This window comes from Mandrillus leucophaeus, unplaced genomic scaffold (assembly GCF_000951045.1).
Source record: "Mandrillus leucophaeus isolate KB7577 unplaced genomic scaffold, Mleu.le_1.0 Scaffold686, whole genome shotgun sequence".
NCBI lineage: Eukaryota > Metazoa > Chordata > Mammalia > Primates > Cercopithecidae > Mandrillus > Mandrillus leucophaeus.
This window is the reverse complement of record NW_012107430.1, coordinates 1,224,537-1,249,698: the sequence shown is the minus strand read 5'-3', so window position 1 is coordinate 1,249,698 and position 25,162 is coordinate 1,224,537. Positions and strand designations below refer to the sequence as shown.

General features: G+C 38.5%; 1 protein-coding gene across 1 annotated transcript in view; it reads right to left on the bottom strand.

Annotated features, from left to right (window-relative positions):
• ITPR2 (inositol 1,4,5-trisphosphate receptor, type 2) overlaps positions 1-25,162 on the bottom strand; it is a 455,230-nt gene that overhangs the window by 306,796 nt on the left and 123,272 nt on the right. Inside the window, exons 16-21 of the mRNA XM_012002420.1 lie at positions 21,417-21,589; positions 20,327-20,446; positions 20,023-20,208; positions 18,625-18,876; positions 18,033-18,177; positions 16,618-16,768 (exon numbers count right to left, since the gene is read on the bottom strand). Of these exons, the coding sequence (XP_011857810.1) occupies positions 16,618-16,768; positions 18,033-18,177; positions 18,625-18,876; positions 20,023-20,208; positions 20,327-20,446; positions 21,417-21,589 (1,027 nt within the window). The remainder of the gene's footprint in view (positions 1-16,617; positions 16,769-18,032; positions 18,178-18,624; positions 18,877-20,022; positions 20,209-20,326; positions 20,447-21,416; positions 21,590-25,162) is intronic.

Below are 25,162 nucleotides of genomic sequence, written 5' to 3'. Positions count from 1 at the left end.
CCTCACAGCATGGTGGGGGTTGGGAGGCAAATCCCAGTTTACAAAGCCAGGAAGTGGCAGAGTCTCAAGTACAGGTCAACTGATCTCAACATGAATCATGTTTTCCCACACCACGTTGGTTCACTAACAGACTTTACAAAATTCTAAAAATTTTATACTAGAACTCAGAAAGCCCTAATGCAGTTACAGAAAGAAAAGATTCCAATTAAAACTGTGTTCTGAAAATGTAGAATTTCTATTAACCATATAATAAATTTGCTCACATTATTCTCAAGTGATTTTACCCAACCAGCTTTTATTACATGTGATGTGCCACATACTACTAGTGGTGGCACTAGTGGTATTTTTCTTATATTATACAACTTAATTTTAGGGGCAGCCCTTGTTCACAAAGTATTCATAAAGTACCTAATGTTCATCTGGCAGGGACATCTCAGGTGGGAAGACAGAAGAAAAGCAGAAGAATTTACAATATGGTCAGGAAAACATCAAATGTGTCCATAAAAAAATTAAGAACACGTACAAGACAGATATGATGGTAATAGTACAGTATGGACAGCCTACGAAATTGCTTAGGATTTTTTTTTTTAACTGGGAAATTATCTTAAGAGCGAGGGCAGTGAAGGACAGCTTCACAGAGGATACACAATTTTTAACGAGGTTTTGAATGAAGTGAAAGATTTCGATTACAGAAGTGTGATCTTTGTCAAATCATGTCATCATCCTATGTTCAAAATCTTAATCCTATAAAATAGTTTGGGCCTTCTTGTAAGAATAAAATTATATAATATGTGCCAAAAAAGCCATGAACAATAAAAAGTACCATGTAATTGTAAGGTATTACTTTAAAAATGAAAAGTAGAGGACATCTGCATGCTTTCACTACACCTCTGAAAAACAGCTCTTCTCCATTTAATTATGTTCCATTATAGTGGTCACTGCCTTACTAATGAATATGTGGTTCCATCATATAATTATAGTTCATAATGTCTTATAATACAGCATGACTGAAATGCAATATTGACACTAAATGTGGATGTCCCTCAGAAGAGTGTTTAATAAAGAACACTTAATGGAAGAAGCAGATAATATGATACCCAATTTTCTTCATTCTAAATAAAACACCACTGAATACAGTGTATTAATAGACTGCTTACAGATTCCAAGTTTCCAAGGGCTTAGAAATAGAACACAATAAAAACCAGCCAAAAGCATGTAACCAAAGTGTAGTAATGTTATTATCCCTCTTTTATTGAATATCAAGTAGACTACTTAGAAGAAAACTGTTTTACATCCCACACACTAAAGAAGTGTTATTCAAAGGATGAATTGAAAAAGCAATTCACATAAAATAGTGGCTGTGTTCTGCATCTTATTTTGGATTTCATCACTGTCAAATATTGACAAAGTCATCTTAATATTCCAAATCTCAATATTTCAATTTGCAGAACTGATCTTCAATGATTAATAGTTGGTAATGGCAGTAATAAATGAATGTGCATGCTGTTTTTATAAGTGAGATGTAATTCACTTACAGTGAAATCCACAGATCATAAATGAAAGGTTTGAGTAGTTCTCATAAAGGCATATACCATATGAACCACACGCAAACCAGTTACTGAAAATTTCCATCACCCTAGAAAGCTCTCTTCTGCCCTTTCACAGTCACTTCCCCCAAAATTTCTCCCCAGCCCCACCATCAAAGGCAACCATGCTCTTGATTTCTCACTCCACAGATGCATGCATTGGCTAATGTAGAGCTTCATAGGTATGATTTTGGTTAAGTGATTATGCCAAAGAAAACTGGGTAACTGATCAATGTTAAAGCACAAAAGGGCCTTTAGTTCTTTGCTGCTTTGTTCTTGCCTTGACTAGATCAGTATTTTTGTCACTGACTTGGGTAAAGTCAGAGATAGCATGTTTCTCAAAGGCAAAGATTACATCAAACAAGAGAGGATGGCTAATATAGTGAATGACTCTATTAAATCCCAAAACTACATAAATAGGTTGAAAATAACAGGTTAAATCCAACACGGTAAATTCAAAATATAAAAGGTCCTATATGCTTAGGGCCAAATAAAACCAACTGAAGTACATGATGTGGAAAATGTGACATAAAAGAAAACAAATTAGAATTGTATTTGAGTTCAAGTTTAGTAGGAATCAATACTATGTCATTGTTAACAAAACATTCATTTTTACCTAGGCTACATTATAAAAGGGTTCAGAATGAAGGCGAACATAGCCGTCTTTGCCTCTGTGCCAGTCGAATCAGTGATAAGTTAGATTGAGTCATAACAGGAACTGCTAAAGGAATTGCACAGGACTACACAGAAACGTGGGGGAATACAGGTGATGTGCTAGCCATTTTCAAGCACAGAAAAACCTGACATGTGGAAGGGATGTTGGATTTCTGTGCAGTTCAACAAACAGAGGTAGGGCTACTTTCTGGAAGTGAGAGGGAATTGTACATATAGGATAACCAAACGAAAAAGACCTAATAATTAGAGCTATGAAAAATAAGAAAGGCCTACTCTTCGCAGAAGTAAAATCTTAGTCACTCCAGGTGTTCAAGGAGATCCTATGTGACCATTTGTAATGGGTGCTGCATGAAAATATGAAGCTCATATATTGTATAGATAATTTATATGGTTCCTTTCTATGCCAGCATTCTATAAATTTGTGTTGGGTTCCAACAATAAGCACCAGAGATTGTGAGAACTGGGAAGCCTACGCAATTGTATTAATCCTTAAAGACACCAGATGCTAAGGCTCAAGCAATATTTGTAACTATAGAAAAATAACTGGAGTAGAGACCTTAGAACAACGTGACCCTCTTCAGTCATTCTCATTATTTGTAAGGTCATTCTTAGGGATTGATCCTGCCCTATTAACTCACTTAGCTAATGTGAGTAGAAAAACAATCAGGAAACCACCATGGCACATGTTTACCTGTGTAACAAACCAGTACATCCTAAACATGTATCCCAGAACTTCAAAACAAATTACATTTAATTAAAAAATCATATGCTTAGATGTCACAATCTAGTAATACCGTTTTGATTCAAACATATTTGTATAAAGCAGGTAATTTACATATATTAAATTTGTTTCACTCAATAAATATTTTTGAAAACCAATTAGGTATAGACTAATACATTAGGCAGGGTATAGGTGTCCCATAGAACCAGAAATAGAATCTATTTTGATAGTTTTCCCCCCAGTATGATACTCTCAGTTAATAAATCTGAATCTCCGTTATTGAATAATCTGTGTAGTAACTCTAAGACTCATAGAGTCTTCTGTAAGTCTATTGGAAGATAAGCTTATGACAAATAATCATAAAATTAAGGAAAGAAAGATACAAGTATATATTTGAAATATTAGGGTCTCTAAATATTTTTGTGCTTCAAATGCATAAATGCTTCATAAGGCATGTCACACACATTCATCCTAACGATAGTGAGATATGAAAGTATATATGAGATACTCATAGGAGTAGCTCGCAGAAAGGTGTCTAAGGAGATACAATTGCTTAGTATTACTGGGGAAACAGCAGGAGACAGAGCTAGAGATGTCTAACTCAGATTATGAAGACCCTTGGGCACCAATTTAAAGAGCCGAGTTATTATTCTCTGGAGATGATGAGAGCTAAATAAAGAAGTAGAGTATGTGATTTAGAAAGATCCTTACGTTGGAATGTGGAGAAAGAGCCAAAACACAGAGTCAGAGAGAACAATCAGAAATTTATTTCAGGAAAGGAAGAGGAATATCTAGCTTCAAAAGATTGTTAGCTGGTAAAACTTTTAAGACTTGTGATTGAAACTTTTCTGAGACAAGCCAAACAACCATTGACAAAGGAGTGATTCTTTGCTTAAAAAAAAAAATCTTCTTTAATATGACCTGAAAAATAACTTCCAGCCAAACCAAAACTCTTTTATAGATATGTAGTCTGTTGTGCTGAACTTTCTTGGGAAACTTGGAAAAAGCAGAAAAGAGTCTGCACGTGAGGAAGTCATCTGTGTATAAAGAAAGCAATAAAATAATTATAGAAAGAACATCAACTGTAAAGCTGTAGGTTTTTTTTTAAAGAAGAGAGAAAAAGAAAAAGAAAAGAAACCTGAATTCAAAATTTCTAGCAAGCTACATACAAGCTGTATGATCTTAGGCAAACTATACAACCTGTCTAAAAGCTTATTTCCTGGACACAATCAGGACCATAATATCCGACACGCTGGACTGTGATAAGGATTAACAATAAAAATATGCAAAAGACCTAGAGGTATGCTAGGTGTTCTATATAAATAATAGATACATTTACAGAGTAATCCCTTGCCTGATGTGTAGCCTGGCATGCATTACATAGTTATTCTCCCCCTATTTTACTATGTGCATTTGATTTTTAAGAGGAACATGATCTAGTGTAGACCATGTGTTTGACACCCTCTTGACACAGAGAGAAGCTGGGAGGTGGAATGAGGAGAGTCCTTTTAGACACCATTGATAACTAAAAGAAAGTCCAATAGTTATACAGATACTTTTTCTAAAACGTATAAAAGCTTAGAAGGAAAAAAAAAAAAAAGCAAACAAACAGAAAAGTAAAAGACATTATACATTAAGCCAGAAAGGACTTAGAGGCACAGCCAGCATAGCACAAAGCTGGTGAGAGAACCAGACTCGGGACATTAGAACAAACGGCACAGAACATTAGAACGACACAGAAATCTTTCTCAGCTCCTGAGGAACAGCATCCTGCAAAAGGCTTGCTGCCTAGAGCAGGTTTCCGATGCCAGAGATTCCGGGACACCTGGAAATAGGAAGCTTCTAGCCATTGTTTTCATGTCTAAAATTTTGTTACATGTTTAAACGTTTTAATTTATTTTTATTTTTCTCCATAATCTCTATTTCCTATGACATCTGCTATGGCTTGAATGTGTCCCCCAAAGGTCATGTGTTGGAAACTGGATCCCCAGTGTCGTGAGGTTGGGAGGTGGGACCCCTTTAAGGGGTGTTTAGGCCATGAGAGCACCACCCTTATTAATGGATTAATGGCATTATCCCAAGAGTGGGTTTTTGTAAAAGAATAAGTTCAGTGCCATCTTGCTCTCTCATACTCTTGCTTTCTCTTTGCCCTCCCACTAAGAGACGACACAGCAAGAAGATTTTTCCAGATGCTGGTCTCCTCAACCCTTGGCTTCCCAGCCTCCAGAACTGTGAGCAATAAATTTCTGTTCCTTATACATTACCCAGTCTCAGGAATTCTGCAAAAGATGTTACTCATTAATCCAGAAAGGACTTAGAGGTGCACCCAGCAGAGCACCAAGCTGATAAGAGAACCAGACTCAGAACATGACAATGGCATAGAAATGTTCCTCAATGTCTGAAAAACAGGATTCCACAAAAGGCCTGCTGTGCAAAATGGATCAAGATAAGATCTTAGTCTTGACCCAAAATGTTTCCAATCAGGGCATTTTCTAGGAAGGTAACTGTGGTGGAGGCTGTGATGGTCCTGCCCAGATTCCCTTTCAGAAGTGAAGGACTACTCCCCAAGCTGCTGGAGTGCTACTCAGAAGACAGCCCTCAACTGCCTGCCCCTGTGTTTGTGTCCCCCCAAAATTCATACATTGAGATACTCTCTCCCAAGGTGACGGTGTTAGAAGTAGAACCTTTGGGAGGTGATTAGGTCATGGAGGAGTCGTCTTCATGAATGGGATTAGGGCTCTTTTAAAAGATGCCCAAGAGAGATTCCCCTTGCCCCTTGTCCCTTTCCCCAAGTCAGGACACAGTAAGAAGGTGTCATCTTTGATCCAAAAAGCAGAACCCCACTGGACACCAGATCTGCAGGCACCATAATCCTGGACTTCCCAGCCTCCATAACTATGAGAAATAAATGTTTGTTGTTTAGAAGCTGCCTAGTTTGTGGTATTTTTGTTGTTGTTGTTGTTATAGCAGTCCAAATAGTCTAAGACAGAAAACTGTCTTACCAAGAAGTGGGATACTGCTATAACAAACATCTAAGATGTAGAAGTGCTTTGAAACTGGGTAGTGAGTAGAGGCTGGAAGAGTTTTGAGGTGCATCCTAGAAAAAGTCAACATTGCAATAAACAGATCATTAAGGATGATTCTGTGAAGTCTCAGAGGAGAGGAAGAGAGCTACAGAGAAAGCCTGTAGCTCTAACACGCTTCAAATTCTCTAAGAGTATTCTTAAAGACTTCATAGAAGGTCACAAACAGAACACTGGTAGAAATATGGATGGTAAAGGTCATGTGGAGGAGGTCTCAGATGGAAATGAGGAACGTCTTATTGGAAACTACAGAAGAGGCCATCATTGTATAAAGTAGCAATAAACTTGGCTGAATTGTATTCATGCCCCAATGATTTATGGAAGGTAGAACTTGCCAGAGATGAAATTGAATATTTGGGTGAAAAATATGTAAGCAAAGTGTTAACAGAACGTCTGGTTCCTCTTGACTGGTTACAGTAAAATATGAGAAAAGAGAAATGGCTTAAAGATGGAATTGCTAATTAAAAACGAAACGGAACTTGAGTTTTTGGAAAATCCTCAGCCTATCCATATTGAAAAAAATGAGAAAGTCTGTTTGGAAGTGTGGCCAAGTGACCATTTGATAAAGAGTTTACTATGGATCAGGCATCTTAAGGGAAGCCAGATGCTATCTATCATGGCAATGGGAAGATGAGTTAGCCACCTAAAGAGAAGTCAGGACCTACTGTCTGAAACAATGGAAGAATGACTCCAGCAGATTTAGGAGATCACCAGGGATGCCCCTCCCATCACAGGAACAGAATATAAGGAGCTACGGGCCAAAAAGATTTCAAAGGAGGGGTTGCCACCTCACATCATGGGCTTCACTTCCCCATGCCCTGCGACTGGGCTCCTGGGCTGCTCCAGGGATGGCTCCAGGGGGCCCCATTACAGCATGCACGGTATCCAGCAAAGCTGTGGGGGAGTTGAGTGGGGAGGAGTTGCTGCTTCCACCCGAATTTCAAAGGATGCCCTGATGAGTTGTGGGACCCAGGCAATAGAAAGCACCATCTATCAACCAGGAAGCAGGCTCTCACCAGACACTGAATCTGCTGGCACCATTGTATTAGCCTGTCCTCACACTGCTAATAAAGACACACCCGATACTTGGTAATTTATAAAGCAAAGAAGTTTAATTGACTCACAGTGCCACATGGCTGGGGAGGCCTCACAATCATGGCTGAAGGCAAATGAGGGGCAAAGTCATATCTTACACGGCAGCAGGCAAAGAGCTTGTGCAAGGGAACTCCCCTTTATAAAACCATCAGATCTCGTGAGACTTACTCACTATCACAAGAATAGCAGGGGAAGAACCTGACCCCATGATTCAATTCCCTCCCACTGGGCCCCTCCCATGACATATGGGAATTATGGGAGCTACAATTCAAGATGAGATTTGGGTGAGGACACAGCCAAACCATATCAACCATGATCTTGCACTTCCCAGCCTCCTGAACTGTGAGAAATAATTGCTTGTTGTTTATAAGCCACCCAGTCTATGGTATTTTTGTTACAGTAGCCCAGGCAGACTAAGACAACTAGTCTGAAGACAGGTACTTCAGGCAAGGTCACTCACCCATTCCAGAGCAGCCTATGGGGACAAAAAGGCTCAGCCCCCTCACCCTAATGGAGACAGCCCTGAAGGACATCCCAACTTCAACCTCCCAGAAGCCTTCACTAAACTGCATCACAAGCCAACTTCTCCCTTTCCCAATCCTGCTTTCCTTCCTATTCTGCTGGTGTTGATCCTAAGAGCTCTCCCTAATAAGTCTTCTTCATGCTAATCCTGTCCCAGAATCTGCTTCCTGAGGTACACAACTGGCAATTTGTAATTCTAGAGTTGCTGAGAATTGTGGTCATTGCTGCTGTTATTTAAAAATCAGTGCAAGAATTTCAAGATGTTATGAGAAGAACATGCTCATCTGATACAATACATATAGACACAAAGGGACAAGAAGGAAACCTACCACTGTGGATGGGATTATACCCATGTTCCTGCCTTTTCTTGATTTAAGTGTATGATTTGGATGGCAAAGCTTCCCTTGATTTAAGTGTATGATTTGGAAGGCAAGAAGGTGTAGGGAGAAGGGAACCGCATATGTAAGATGGGTGAGTGTGATGAGCACGGTACAAAATGGAGATAAGATAGTTCTTTCAGAAGCAAAGGGACCTCACTGAAAGCACAGCATGGACAGAGGGAGGACAGACAGAATCGGGCCATCTCAAGAAGAATAAGCTTGAATGCCCAGAGGCAGCATGGTGCTGGGAAGAGCTAAGTCCAGACATCTGAGTTTTTCAAGTGATGAACGGTAATTGGTGTGCCTTCCCTTTGCATGTAAACTTTGCTAACACTTCTTAGCACTGTGAACTCTACTGCAAACTTAACTCCTTTGCAGAGACCTGAAAAGAGTTCAGTCTGGTGAAAAATTCAAGAGATGAACACTGAGAAAAGTCTTTAATAGGACACTAGCTTGTACCTTAGGCATGTGTTCTTTGGTTTTGATCGTTACACTAAACCCTTTTCTGTTCTTTCTGATCCCCCATCTCCACATATACACTTCCTCACGGTCTCACCTCACACTCAGTTAAGTCTTTTTTTTCCTCCCTTTCTTTCTTTCTTTCCTTTTTTTTCTTTTGTAAGATACTCTGAGCATATTCAGTGAACTAGGGCTTCCAGTTTCAAGACATTCAAGCTGGTGTCTTACAAAGAACAATCATAGTTATTAATCAGAAGATAAGCTTCACAGATATTTGCTAAAAAGGTTGTTTTACAACACACATAAAAAAAGAATGCCATTCAATGAATGAAGGAAGATTACATACTAATCTTCAAAGAATCAGTTTTGAACTAAAAGAGATTGCAAAGATCATATTTAGACTAACCTCGTAGTTTTATAAAAGAAGAAATTATTTCCTGGCAGATTTTTTTTGTCTGCAAATATTTTCTTCCTTTCTCACCCATAAAGCAATATTTTAAAATGTTTCTGCCCTACCCCTCTCATCTCAATTTCCCTTCTCCTTTTTAACAGTAACCATGCTGCCACAAAAAGCATTTCAAGGTAGATAATGTGCAGTCCCTATAAAGGTAAACAAACAAACAAAAACTTAAATTGAAGAAGTAAGTGGTGCTTCGCCAGGAGATGGAAAGTTGACATCCTCTTACTTTGTTCCCCAAATCTCCTAGGGCAAGCGGTACTCCCGGACATAGACATATTCAAAGCGCATCTCACTACCCTGCCTCCTATCTCCGCCCGACCCTGGGTTGGGTCCACAGGTCTGTATCTGTCACTTGGGACAGCAGAATGATTTTAGGGAAGGAGGATAATTCCAGGCTGTTGAGATTACCTGTATCTTATTCCCTAAGGCCAAAGGCACTTCATTTTCGACCCTGAAACCTCAAGGAAAAGAAATCCTACAAGTAAATGGAATTCTCCTTTAATGTTTTTTAGTGACTCCCCATTTTCTACATCATAACATATATACCAACGAAAGAGATTACATGGTTACTGACTGGGAACAGGCCCACATTTCAGTGCTTAGCTATGGAAACTTCTAAGAATTTGAAATTGTTATGAAAAAGCAAAATGAGAGAAGCTATGAAGAAACTGTTTAGCTCCTGGTTGGTCTTTTGGTAATTTTCTATGATCTACTGCCTTTTCAAATTATGGTGAGTTCAAGGATGGGAAGGAAGGCAATAGTGAAAAGAAATTGTAGTAGTGTCCTAGACACACTAATTATGCCCAAAGTTCACTGAACGATGTAGACTTTATTGTTCCATGGTGGAAATTCAAAGTTGAACCCCAGTCCCATTCAAACAGCAAACACAGATCGGTAGAAGGATATTAACAGGATAGATAAATAACAAACCAGACCCAAACCATTTCCAGACTGTGTCAACTTCTCTATTCTCACCACACACACATTTACATGGAGATGATACTCGAATGATTCAGAGTTATACACATATTATGCTGTTCCACAGAAGATGCGTAAGTGGGATTCACATTTGCCCTCAACTATTTAAGTGACTCTCCAGCAGAACAAAATATACCCATGCTGTTGTAAAAGAAAAAAGGGCTCTTAATTATTAGTAGAAATAGAAAGCTTTAGATTGTCCATCCTTTGGCAAGTATAAAAAGATGTATACTTTTAAAAGTGAAATGCTTGCAAAGAATATGGAAAATATCCAGTTCATCAGCTTGTATGTGCATTTGCTTTTAACTTCTATAAGCGACAAAGAAGAACACAGCTTGCCATAATCCTTCTACTCAAAAGATCAATTACACTGAATGGTGCCTGTGCATTTAAAATCACTGAGAGCAAATTATAAGTATTAGGCAAAGCAAATTCACTCAACAACACAGCCTCCTGGGAGCAGGTACATTGGTTTGAAAACAATATTTCTTAAGTAAATGTATAGCCAATGAAAGGTATTGGATTGATAGTTCTGAAGTTCTGAATCTTCTATTTCACTACAGTGACGGCCAGTGAAGGCCAGTGCCAGCTCCCTGTGTCTCCACATGAACAAGCCTCAATCATTTTCTGAACGGACCACCTCTAGGTATGAAGATGAAAAGCCGCTTCTGAACCTAGCAATTTCTGCCGAGTGTGCCAACTGTAAGCCATTGTGACAGGGAGCAGCCACCACCTGGAAGCTAGACACAGACCCCCAACCAGATCTGGGATGAGGACAACTTACAGTGACGCCGAAGTGGGCTGCTGTGTGACCGAGGATGCAGAAGAAGAAAATTTCTGTAATTGCCACTTTCCAAGCCAGCCATCTCTACAACCTCAAACACCCATCACTGGCATCTAAAGCTACAGGATTTCCCAGAAAAAACAAATGGCTGCTGTGCGTGCCCATCCCATTTAAGCCTGGCGCCACTGAGGCTGGCACAAAATGGAACTCCAGGAACTGTAAAGCCTTTTCCTTCTAGATATGCTTCCTCTTCCGCTCCCCTGCGTCTGACCTGCCAAACACATTTTTCTGCATGTCCAACCCCAACTGTGCTGGAGAAAAGTTAGTAAGTGGGAACTAAGAGGGATAAAAAAAGATGTAGTTCTAGTGCATAAAATTTTCCAGACATGATATGAGCATACAGAACTGTATCATTTACTTAAAGGAACCGGTCTATCTAGCAACAACGTTTATAAAACCACTTTTTTTTTAATTGTACTTTGCAAATGACTTCCCATTGAAGATAAAGTTTCTTTAAAAGAGAAAAAATATTTGTAGTATGAGAGGAGTCCACATGAAAAAAAAGAAGAAGAAAATACAATCCAAAGCATTTAGATATCGAAGAGCCAAGATGATGATACAGAATATTGTAATGTGGTAACACTGCTATGACTCCTAGCAGTTGATCTTTAAAATAATAGTTCTTTTTTTTCCTCTAGGTACTTTCCACAATCTGGGATTTCCTCTGGCATCGACCTTTGTCTCACCCTGCACCACAGGATTTTTCCCATGCTTGACAATCCTATCTCCATATTTGGAGATTCCAGAAAAGTGTTTCTTCTTGCTTCTTCTGTTAAGAATTTATACAGTCTATCAGAACTTTTGTTAGGAATTTATAGTCTAATAGAGAACCTACCTATAATATTAACCACACATCTCCTAGTAGAGTTGTAAGATCATTCTTGAGGTTTGAATTGTCACCTTGCATAACATAAATCCTTTTCCTACCAAGTTAATTACTTAAGTTCTTAACTTTTTTGTTTTAGAAAACTTTCAAATTTATAGGAAGAGTTGCAAGAATAGTACAAAGAACTCCCACATAGACTCTGCCCAGATTGATTAGATTCACAAATGCTGCCACATTTGCATCTCTCTGTCTCCACACACCCACACACATACACACACACACGCACACGCACGCACACACACATCTTTCCTGCTCTATTTGAAAGTTAGTTCCAGACATCATGACGTTTCAACTTTCAATTCTTCAGCATGTATTCGCTAAAAACAAGTATATTAGCTTAGCTAAGCACAGTGCAATTACAAAAGTCAGGAAATCTAACTGACATAATCAATATTCAAATATAACCTGCAATCCATATTCCTATAATTCATTTTCAAATGTTATCACTTGTGCCAATAATATCTTCTATAGATAATATTTCTCCTAATTCAGGATCCAGTGCTGAATTGCATATTGAATTTTAGTTGTCATGTCTGTTTAATCTCCTTTAATCTGAAACAGTTTCTCAGTCTTCAACATTTTTGCCCACATAGATATTCTCTATTCTCCATTCAGCAGCCAACATGATCAGATCACATCAGTCCCTTCTCAAATCCCTCCAGAGATTGTCCATCAAACTTAAAACAAAATTCTACCCTCCCTCACTCCATCAGTCTCCATATCATTGACCTACTTTATTTGTCTTCACAGCATTATCAGATGTTACAAGATAGATAGATAGATAGATAGATAGATAGATAGATAGATAGATAGATAGATAGATAGATAATCTGGCTGTTTCTCTTAATAGGAGAGAGGAGAAATTTTGCCTATTTATTTATTAATTGTCTTCCCTGTGACTAACAACTTTGGTTATCTTGTTCATTACTTATTACCAGTGACTAGAACTGTGTCTGGCATATTGTAATTCTTCAATAGATTCTTATTAAATAAAATAATAAATTATTATCAGATTGCTGAAAGAAATAATCAAGGTATCTAGAAGTCAATGGAATTCACTAAAAATATGAGAATTATAAAAATTAAATGTATGTGTCCTTGAGGGCAGATATAAACAGGACGGTGGAGAGTGCAAACAAGTTACAACTTTTCCAAGAAAAAAAATACTTTCCTTAAGCAAAACTATGGAGAGAGAAAAAAATCAGCAGTTGCCAGGGGGCGGTGAGGAGGTGGGAGAGGGGTTGAATATGCGGAGCACAGAGAATTTTTAGGGCAGTGAAAAGATGCTGTATGATACTATAATGTTAGATACGTCTCATTATATATTTGTCCAAATACATAGAATGTGCAACACCAACAGTGAACCCCAATGTCAAGGACGAACTTGACATAATGATGTCAATGTTGGTTTATCAATTGTAACAAATGTACCCCTGTGCTGGAGGATGTTGATATGGGGAGGCTATGCATGTTGGGGGGCAGGTGATAAATAAAAAAATCTCTGTATCTTCCTCTTAATTTTGCCATGAACCTAAAACTGCTCTAAAAAAAAGTAAGTCTTTAATAAAATACTCTTCATGGTGAAACACTGAAGGCAGACTGTAAGCACTGAGATCAAAAGTCAGGATCAACTTCGAGCTTTTTAAGAATAATTTAGTTTAGACTGAAGACTGTAAAAGCATAACAAGAAGCTTTAATACAGACATTTCAAGTGTTATGTACCCTCTGGGAGTGGTAAAAGGAGTCTCACTAGTGAGATTCAGGCAGCAGAATTAATATAGACCCCTGCATGCCCCTGCTCTTTGATTAACAACTACGGTTCTTGGTCTTTGCTTTGCTCTCATTCGTATGTTGTTCATAGATTTATTTTTATAAAACATTCAATTTACTTTAAAGATGCAATAATAGTAAAGAATATTCATATACGCTTTCCTTTTTTCTCCATTTGCTCTCATGGTTCCTCCCTCAAACCCTTATTATTCTCTCTCTGAATGTATACTACATATAATAATTTTATTATGCTCTTAGAGATTACCATTCTGGATAATTATACCATGTAGATTCAGGTTGTCTTTTATTTCCAAGAGGTTCTCTTGGATTGCAATTTTAAATACTCAATTCTGTTCTGTTTTCTTGTTTTTCTTCTTCAGGGACTCCAATTATTCATATGATGGCTCTTCTTTGCCTTTCTTCCATTTCAGCCTCTTTCCCTCTCACCCTCATCACTTGTTTCTTTGGATCATTGTCATTTTCTTCATTGTTCTCCTGCCTTTCTTCAATGTCACCTATTTGATTTTCCTTCAAATCTATTCTCTCTTTGACACCTTATAATTTAATCTGTGTTGGTAAAAATAAATAAATAAATAAAGCCAACCATTTTATTCTATTTCTTTCCTAAGTTCAAACAATTTTCATTTCATTTCTTCTTGGGTTTTGGTCCATTTCTGATCTTAGTTTTTGAATTTATGAATCAAAGTGTTTTCCATAGTTCACTGTGCTTGAAGCTACTTAATTCCATTTAGAGTATCATGTTACAATATTCTTCTGCTTCACAGTTGCTTTTCAGGGAGGAATTTCCATCCACTGAGGTGTTTAGATTTTTCCATTCTGTTTTTGTCTTAAACAGCGGTTTCACATAGTGAGACCGATGACATTGACACATTCAGCAGACAGGATTAACAATGAGCGGGTTTACAGGATCGCTGGTTCAAGGGCGCCCCCTCCTGTCAGAGTCATGAAGTGCAGTTTCTTTAAAATTTGGCTTTTGGTGGAGGTCGGTGGAGTGATATGCCCATCGATGTTTCAGGTTTCTTTTGTCTTGTGGTATTCTAGATCTCCCCATCTTGCCTCTTTTTCCTTCACCAAAAGACTCGAAGGGGTGCCCTTCCCTTACCTGCAAACTTGTTCATCCCTAGAAGCACTGCTTTTCCACAACTGCTCCCTGTGCTATTTCAAGTCCCTTCCTGTTTAGTTGGTGCTCTTATCTACCCGGATACTTTTTCCATGTTTTCACACCTAGATAGACTTTCTCTTTCTGAGGGTGATTTTCATACAATTTCATTTCATTCTCTTTGCATATGATCCCTTTTCTCTTCCCCAGTTTCTCCGAAAACCGCTCACCATCCTCAAAGCTTGCAATGGGAGCTCACCAGGCAGCTGTACTGAAAATGAATGTTTATTTTTCTACTTACAGTAACTAGCATTTGCATTGTCCCTTCGCTTCTAGTTATGCTGAAGGTGAGGGATTTATGTGGTTCAGTTGGCTTCTTAATGATTTGTACCGTTTTTTGAAAGCTAAAAAAGGAATTGAGATTTGAGCAGCAGCAATTAATTACTTTAGGTTACTGTAAGTTGCTCATTTATAATTCTTAACTAGATATTTCTTCTTTATGTCTGAAATTAGGTTTCTGGTTTTTGCCCTTTTAATCCTGTAGTGGATGTTGTAGTGGATACTACTGTGCTCCACCTGTGTCCCCTTTTCAGGGCTGAGGCTCTTACTGCCCCAGCTGCTGGGCATCCTTGTTGTTATTTACAGCTGTACCTCTCGCTAGGACGGACTCTTACCCAATGTTACACAGCCCCCTCCGGGACGAAGCCAAGTAGTAATAGCTGGCTGATGCAAAGACACCAAGTGTGGCCCCCTTTGCCTTAATTTGTGACAATTCCAAAGAGCATCCCAGCTCCAGAGCTCCCTACAGGATGACCTGAGGTCTCAGTCATAACTGCATTGCAGATGAGCTTCTCTGCCTGCCCAGTCCTACCTTCCTCACTTCCTAACAGGTATATATCCAAGTGCACTCCTCCATATGCCTTCTGCAAACGAGCCTCTATCTCAGGGTGTTTTTAGGGTATCCAACCCAAGACAATCGTCATAAAAACTTTGTATTGACTTATGGGACAGTCACTGTTGAAAGTCCATTATATTGTATACATTCCCTTAATTTTTGCAAGGAAACTGTGAGAAGGATATTGTTATTATCATCTTCATATCTCAGATGAGAAAAGAGAAATCATAGAGAAGATAAGTACCTTATAAATGGTCAAGGCAGGATTTGAATACAGGCACTCTAACTTGAAAGCCCATTCTCTTATCCACTTCACTCCACAGGTTCCCACACTGGCGTGGCATTTGCTCCTTCTCTGGCATGATACTTTGCCACCCCTTTCCTCGAATCTTTCTTTTTTTTCTTTTTCTTTCTTTTTTTTTTTTTTTTTGAGATGGAGTCTCATTCTGTCGTCAGGCTGGAGCGCAGTGGCACGATCTTGACACTGCAACGTCTGACTCCCTGGTTCAAACAATTCTCCCACCTCAGCCTCCTGAGGAGCTGTGATTACAGGCACGCGCCACCATGTCCAGCTAATTTTTGCATTGTTAATAGAGACGGGTTTTCATCATGTTGGCCAGGATGGTCTCCATCTCCTGACCTCATGATCTGCCTGCCTTGGCCTCACAAAGCGCTGGGATTACAGGGGTGGGCCACCGTGCCTGGTCTTCCTTGCATCTGTCTAAGCTCTGCTGTAGAGCATAGCTTTCAAATCTATTCTCTCTTTGACATCTTATAATTTAATCCGTATTTGTAAAAATAAAGGAGGCTGAGGCAGGAGAATTGCTTGAACCACATGACCACAAATATCAAGATGTTTTCATTTTTTAACACATAATATTTTCACAAGTGGTTTGGCTCTAATGTTAGTTGCTAAAGATGAAATCTGACCTTATGAATTCATCTTTCAAAGCTTTAGCATTATAAACAGAGATGCATGTTTGTAAATCCACCTTATTATCACTCAGCCCTGTCATAGGAATTGTGTTCATATGCACACATATATTAGCAGGTACACAATAGCAACACCTTCTCTGTAGTTTTGTTTTTTATCTTACTTCCAAGTAATAACATTGATATTATCACATTTCTCAAAATTCTTACCTCCATCTTGAAATTTGCTTAATCTTTCAAAGTATGACGACATGGGGGCCTGTACAATGTCTAAAATAGCCAGAAGTGTTCTTGTTAGCCTTAATAACTCACTGAAACTATAAAATCCAAAGTATATAAGATTCCGAGCCAAGTGGACCACCTTAATAAAAAAAAAAAAGCAGGGAGGGGGAGGGTGAAAGAGTGGAAAAAAAATTGGGAATTGCAATAAACATTGGCTTTTTATTATCTAAATTAGCACAGCTATTTCTAAACTTCCTAATTCTTTAACACCTAGGAGTTAAAATACTTGCAAAAGCAACCACTTGAACTTTGATTTATTCAAGTCTAGAACTAAATCCAAGTAAGATTCAGAGTGCTTTAAGGTACTTAACAAAATTTACACTAGAATTATTTACATCCTAATTAAACATTTAAGTAATTTAAGTCAGCAGGATGCCACTTAATAAATGGTTGCACCAATTAATTACTTTAATAAACAGCTATTATCCAAGAAATTTGCCCAGAAATCTATGTTCCCTATGCTGCTTTGTGGTCTTGGGGATTGCAGAGGACATTCCAAGTGCGAGAGTCTACCTCCAACATGTGGCCCTCAGTGCACAGTCTCCCCCTACCACACTGTATCAGAGTTAGTCCAAGTGACCAACAGAAGTGATGACATGTCACTTTCAAGATTAGATTACAGAAGACTGCAACTTCCATCTTGGACTCTCTCTCTCTCTCTCAGATGGCTTGCTCTGAGGAAGCCAGGTGCCATGTCATGAGGACACCCAGGCAGCCTACAGAAAGGCCCACATGGCAGGAAGCTGAGGTGCCAACAGCCAGCAAGGAGGTGTGGCCACCAACAACCCCTCCAGTGACCTTAGAAACAGACTGTCAGCCCCAGATGGCTGCAATCCCAGTCAACAGCTTGCTGGCTACCCCATCACAGACCCTGAGCCAGAACCACCCAGCTAAGCTACTCCTGGCTTCCTGACCCATAGAAGCTATGATAATGTTTGTTGCTTCAGGCTGCAAAGTTTTGGAGTAATTTGTTATACACCAGTAGGTAGCTAATACACCAGGTATCAAGTAATAGCATCCTTTCTCTAGTTTTGTCACTATATCCCCAAACTGAAGATATTTCAATTCCGTTCAATGAGAATAAAAACATCATCTCCTTAGAGACAAAAAAAAGTATCCAAACATTCCACAAAATATGCAAAACTGCCTGTGCTTATTACATGCAAAAAATCTTACACAAATGAAACAAAAAAAATCAAGGGAAACAGTAATTAATAGACAATTATAAATAAAATGTTTTCTACTGGACATTAAAGCACCAAATCTATCTTTTAAAAATGGCAGAGAAAATAATATCTTCATGAACTAAACTACCCATCCTAAATATTGGAGGGAAAATGTACCTCAAATGTCAGTTTATTTTTTTCTTTATCCCCAAAAGGAAAGGGCTGGTTTACGACTTCTTTCAAATATTCTTCAACAAATTCCATTGTCAGGGCAAATTTCCTCTTCATATCATTTCGGGAAGAGTCTGTTATAGAATCATATCTGGAAATACAGAAAGAAGATAATGCAAGTTAAACTGATTGCAATCATTTAAAAATAATAAAACATATGTACTTCAGTTTCCTGGCTGCATAATCCTGGATAAATTAGTTAGCCTTCCTAGGGCCTGGGTCCTCATCTGTAAAACGGGGCTGTTGTGAAATGAGCGATGTGTAAAGCAGTTGTAGCAGTCTACCACAATATGAAGTACTTAAAATTCTTGCCAATTAGAGCAACATTATTTGCTTATTGTTTTCTAGAAAATGCCTTTATTCCCACTGAGAGTTATTTCACCCTCAAAAACGAGTATCTTATTTGCATTTAGAAGATTAACAACCCGCGACAGGACACACAAATGCCTTTGCACATGTTACATTTCAAAACTGTAGCCATTTGATGTGGAGTTCATCTGCTGGACTCCAAAGCCTCAAGACCTTTTTCCAAACATACTCATGAATTGTGATCTTTGTGGGGATTTCTGTCCAGAGCCTGGCATAGCGAACAGGCACCACAGACTCCTGGGGATCCCGGTCAACGTGCATGTGGAGCATGAGGCGACAGAAGGACGCTCGGAGGTCGAACGGCAGGCTCTCATCCGACACACACCGCAGGATCAGGTCTACAGAGAGCTGTGTAGAAATCTGGTTTATGGCCAGATACTGGCGATCCAAGCACATCCTTGCAAAGAGGTTTAGCTGGTACCTTAAAAATGATAAACATAGTACATTATTGTCTTATCTCGAAGAAATCTTTAAACATCACAGTACCAATCAGTATCTATGTTTAAGACACCTGTATTTCCAAGCATTCATGATATTAGAGTCAAACTCTTGATTGTAGTATGTTAACCATTAAGATCAAATGACAAGACATATATGAAACTGTCTCTCTGTCCCTTCAGTTACAATACCTCTTACTTGTTTCAGCAAAATGTGTCTGCTGGAGAGTGTCACTAGGCACTCCAGTCTGGGTTTCCTAGGATTACAAACACTGCACTCAGGCTGAAGGCTATGGGCAACAGCTCACATGAAACCATCTCTCTCCACCTTCCTCAGCCTCACTCAGCTTCAGGCTCTAGTGTCTACACTCCAGGTTTTGCCCCATTCAGTTCCCAAACCAAAAAAGATCAGTCCAAATGGCATGAGTGCACTTGGCTTATCAGCCCAGTTTTGAGATTAAGAATTAGCCTTTGATTTGGTTGCTATAGTTGTAGAAACCAGGGAACACAACGCGTCATCTGTCTTTGTCTGATTCTTGCCATTTGGGCCCAAGTTGGCCCCAAGGTTTCTGCCTTGGGTTTCTATCCCTGCAACTCAAAGACGCCAGCTAGGTTCTTGCTCCCAATATGCTGACCACCAGGAACTGCCTTCAGTACTTCTGCTGCCATATTCCAGTGCTGAACTTTCATAACTACAGGCACCAGTTTCTCTTAGGCCCTAGGTCACCACATATTCATAATCCACTCTATACTAAACTACTGGCTACCCTTGTGGCCAGATCAATTTCCTTAGCCCCATGTCTATATCCCTCTCGACTCCATCACCTAGGTCCTAACATGTCTCTCATCTGCCTCCACTCTACTCAATACGAGGACAAAGCCTTTGGCTGCACAACAATTCCAAGCTGGTGAAAAACCAGGAAATTACAAGTGGTGTATGCAGAAAATAGACATGTTAACTTGTATTTTGAATACTTTAAATAATGCTAAATATTTCAGCTACCCTAGTTCTGACATGACTTTTAAAATTGCCTCTTCATAGATACCTAACTTCTAGTGGCTACAGAGAACCAGTTCTCAATTAATACGTGAGATTGAGAATTATTGTAAGATTGTCTACAATACTTAACCTGTAATAGGTAAGAACTTCTAAGTCAGCTTTGGTGCCTTCTTTTGCCTCTTGAGCAAGGTGCCTGATAGCTTTGCCATGAGGTTCCCTGTTGCTGTCAATCCAATAGAGCCAAACTTCTTCATCGTCAATGTCATCTGAAAGGATGGAGCTCTCCATGGGGTTGTCTGCTTGCATTGAGACCACCCTTCAAATAAATAGCACACACAAAAATCTACTAAAAAGTACACTTGTAAATATGACAAAGAACTACAATGCTTACAAATAATCAACAGGAAAATGATGCATCCATTATCTGGGCTTACTTAGTTTGAATGAGAATGTCTGCATTGCCTGGACTCAACATAAATTTACAGATGAGTTCTTGAGTTACAGGAATAGCAGTAGTATTAGACACACACAGATCTGACAAATAATCCAAAAACCTGGCAAGAGAAAAAAATTAAATGGAATATGAAGACGAAGCATTTTATAAAAGCATCAGAATAAAGATAAAATTTGGAATACAATAAAATAAACTTATTATATGTTTTAATATTATTTCCACGCAACATTTGTCTAATGTGTTGTTTACTGCATCATTAGAAACAAATTAAACATATAATTTTTTTTTATTTAATACAAGTCTTGTTTCAAAACCGACGTGTTTGCTTCTATTTATTTTATGATATTCCTCCCACAGCACCGTGACTTACATTTAGAAAATCATTCATCTCCCCTAAAGTGAGTCTCCCCAGAGCTGAATATCAAACCAAAAGCAGATCAAAGCTAATGCTGTACTGAATAAAATAGAAATAGAGCACACGCCTAATGAAAATTACTATGACCTGGTCAAGTCAGAGGCCCATTTCTACCTTCTAGCATTTATTTGCTGTACTAATTAGCTAAGGAAACACTGCCAATTGGCTTGACTTTTCTGCACTCATTTCTTCAAGATAAGGCAGCATGGTACAACAGAAAAAGAACTTGATGTGGAATCAGAAACCCTTGATTTACCTTGCGTTCTATTCCTATTAGGGTACGCCTGGGCAAGTTGCTCGCTAGGCTTCTATTTTCTCATCTCTAAAATGGGGGTAATAATATACAACCAGTGTATCTCACACAAATGTGCAAGGATCTAAATAATATGAATGTATTTTGAGAAACCATAAAGGTCTATAAAATCATGAGGATTCAGAGTGAAAATCAATCATACTTAAGTATGTCTATAAAGGGCTTTGATCTCTTACGAGGTAGTAACTCTTTATTATATACAATTATTATACCAATAAGCCCAACATAGTTTGTCCATAAAAGTTAGTGATATGAAAGAATTCTAACTTTTAAAAGTTCTAAAAATAAAACACAAAGCCACAGTCTCCACTAGGAAAGAATACCGCATGAATCATTTCAAACCTTGGCTCCCGATTTCTCCTGAGTAAACTGACAAATGTTTCTATTTCTTTTGCTGTGATATGTTTCTCTAGTAGTTTTCTGTTGTTGTGCAACAAAGCTGTGATAGTATCTTCTGCCAAAATATCATAGCCAATCTGGGACTGCATGACACAGAAATTCTTAGCAATATATTCCTGCAAAGAAGAAAGGCTGTCAGAATACACTGCCAAACAGTTTACAAATAACACGTTCTATTAGGGTCAACAACATTGATTAATTTATTCATAACAGAAAGTTCACTAAAAATTTTCTCAAAAGAAAAGCAAGTAAATTTTTCAATAAATAGAACTTTTTGAGGAAAGACATGAAAACATACTGGCATATACATTATTGAACTTCTACCAAAAGTTATACACCTAGACATAATTATCAATAGAAGTATTTACAGACTAAGTGGAAAAAATAAATCTAATTAAAATAAGTTTTTATGACACAATAACTTTGGATTTCATCAGTCTAACAGAGGCTTTTCTTCAATCTCTTACTTAAAGTCACAGCCAATGATTTGGGCATAATTATAGAAAAGAAAATGACTGCCTGATATTTCATTCATGAGACATGAGATCTGGGTTGTTACTTGAAGATCCTAGACGGACTTGGGTTGATTCCTTTTTTGTGAATAGGCTAGAATGATCTGCAAGATCTTTTCTTTAAAATAATGGTAAAATGTCATATAATCTTTTTATTATTATACTTTAAGTTCCAGGGTACATGTGCACAACGTGCAGGTTTCTTACATACGTATACATGTGCCATGTTGGTGTGCTGCACCCATTAACTTGTCATTTACATTAGGTATATCTCCTAATGCTATCCCTCCCCCCTCCCCCATCATATAATTTTTATCTTTAAAAAGCTACCAAGCAGGGCAATGTGATTAATCATTTTATTGATTAGATCCATTCGCCCAATAAATGTTTCTTGTTCTTGAAGGCCTACTATATTCCATTCCATGTTGACAAGTGAAATGAAACAAACAGAGGAATGGAGAAAGGTGTCAACGTTAGATAGGGTGGATGCTGAAGAAGTGACATGTGAGCTAGGATGGGAATGAAGAGAGCGAGGCAGCCATTGGAAGACCTAGAGGGAAGTCATCTAGGCAGTGGGAGCAGACAGTGCAAAGGCCCTGTGGTAGTAGAACCAAGCTTGTGTTCTATCAACAGAAGGTGGCCACTATAGCTAGGCAGTGGTAAGGGGCAGAAGGCAAAGTTGAAGTTGGAGAGGTAGGTCAAAAGAATCCTTGTGAGCCATGGTAAAGAGCAAAGAGGTTATTCTAAAAGTAAGAGAATGCCACTGGGGAGGTTCAATCATATTATTGTTTGATCTACTCCTTATTCATCACACTAATTTTCCTATATCCCAAACCACTATTGTTCATCTCCCATGTTCTGTCTACAAGCAGCATATCTCACATTGCCATGGAACTGGTGAGCTTCACCCCCTTCTACCATGAAAGGTTCTTACTTTGATTCCTTGGGATTCTCCCTGGAAATGTGTCTTTGTTTCTATGATGAGAGAATTTATTGATTAGAAAGTGATTTTGCCTTAGGTAAAATTTACTGGAATGTACCTATTCCTTGAAAATGATATTGATTGCACAAATCTAATTACATGCTAAGCAGCATTTTTGTGGCCTTTCAGAATGATGGCTTTGTGTATTGGGTAGCCAGTTAAGTAAAGTAAATGTCTTCTGTTAGTATATCATTTTAAGGATACATATTGATTTATACACTTTCATGCCTACTGTAGTCATACCCTGGTATAAGGCAAACATCCAAAGATGTTAATAAATAACTAAATGAAATTAGAGGTGGTATCAAATTTTATAAGTAGTAATAAATAGAGATTCAATATTAAATACATGGGTTAGTGTTAAGTCACAAATGAACTTCCTATTAGGACTATAACATATAGGTAAAGATAAAAAAAAAAGTAATTATAGCTATAATACTATATAACATATACTACATAATAATACAGAACATTTTAAAATCATGTTCTGAAAACATCAGAAAGCTGTTTTATGCTTTCTACAAAGCATTCTTAATTCAATAGAAATGAGAAAACATTTCTCAGCTATCACTGAGATTCAATTAGAACACATAAGAGAAAGGGAAGAAAAATAAAATATAACCCTTAACAAATGCTAGGGATTCTTTATTCCTTTATCATCTATGCTGTATCTCTATGCTCCAAAGAAACCCAGAAAGCAGGTCCTTGAAGTGCATAAACATGTACCTGAAAGGAGTAATATGACTAGGTAGGGGTATGTGTGTCGGGGGGGAGGTGTGCACACACGTGTGTGTGGGGGAGTGTGTGTGTACGTACACACTGATACTTGGCCAAGACCGAGAGGGGAGTGAGAAAGAACCATGTGTGCCAGATCTTGAGAGACAGAACTGACACCAGTTAAGACATGCCGCCCAGGGAACCTACTAGTGACTAGCGAAATAACCAAATCCAAAGTGATCTGGCTCCCCGCCATCCTGAAGCACTGGGCTGCAGAAAAGGGAAGAGGCCCTAAGCACCCTTCCAAAGGCTAACAGCCATCAAGCAGGGTGCACATCATGGGACCTGATGGGCCTGAGGGCCCTGGGTAACCTCTATAGACCTGTTGGGTTTTTTTTTTTTTTTTTTTTCCTGTTAATGTCAATCTCTGTAATACAGCATTGCTCATATGGGTGAAGTGGTGACCTATCTCACAAGAGTATTTCTCCAAACCCAAGAAGAAAACTGAGAGCAAGGAGAAAACATTGAGCAGCCTCTCATTCTCCTTCCCCACTCCAGATCTCCACTAAGAACTCAGGGTCTGATACTAGGAGCATGCCCCATCACTGCCTCTGAGTGCTTGAAGGAAGGCCATTTAATGTTCTGGTACTTAACTCTTCTTCCAAAAAAATATGAACAATGCTATCTACTTTATCTTGCCATCTTAAAGGAACCCAATGAAGTTGGGAAAAATAATTCTAGTGACAGCATTTGGACCAGCAAGAAGGGTGTTTATAACTAAGATTATATTAGACAATATTTAAGGATTTGTTTATATCGTCCCCTTGCTCTTACTCCTATTCCTTGCCATATTATTTAGCTTCTAGCTAATGTTTTTACATACTCTTTTCAGACCTTTCTTACTCTTCAAACACAATTATGAAGCCAAAATATTTTAACACAGTCTTCTTAAAACAAATCTTTTTTTCTTCCCCAAAAATGTTCAAACTACCAAGGTGCAACAGTGCGATGATTCAGAGCCTGGGTTTGCATACTGGCTCCATTCTTAAACTATCACCTCGGACAAGTTACTTAACCTTTCTGTGCCTCAGTCCTTCATCTTAATTCAGTGTTACTAAATTAATTCATGACAAGTATGTAGAACTGAGCCTGGTACAAAGTAAGTACACAATAAATACTACTAACTCTTCCCAAATAACCTCCACCTTCTAGGATTGCCATCCTAGGCCCTAGTGGCTTAGCCCGCCCTACCCTTCCAGCCCTCTCCCACATCATCTTTCTTCATGGACCAAACTTGTCAATGAAACTTACAGTGATGCACTCTGTCCTCAAATGGATTAAGAGAAACACTAATTTATCAAACAATGATGAGTTTTATGCAATTTTATGTTAGACATTTACATTATTGAACATATTGTGAAAGATTAAGCTTGTGATTGCTTTGTTTTGTATGAGGCAAGGTCTGTTACTCAGGCTGG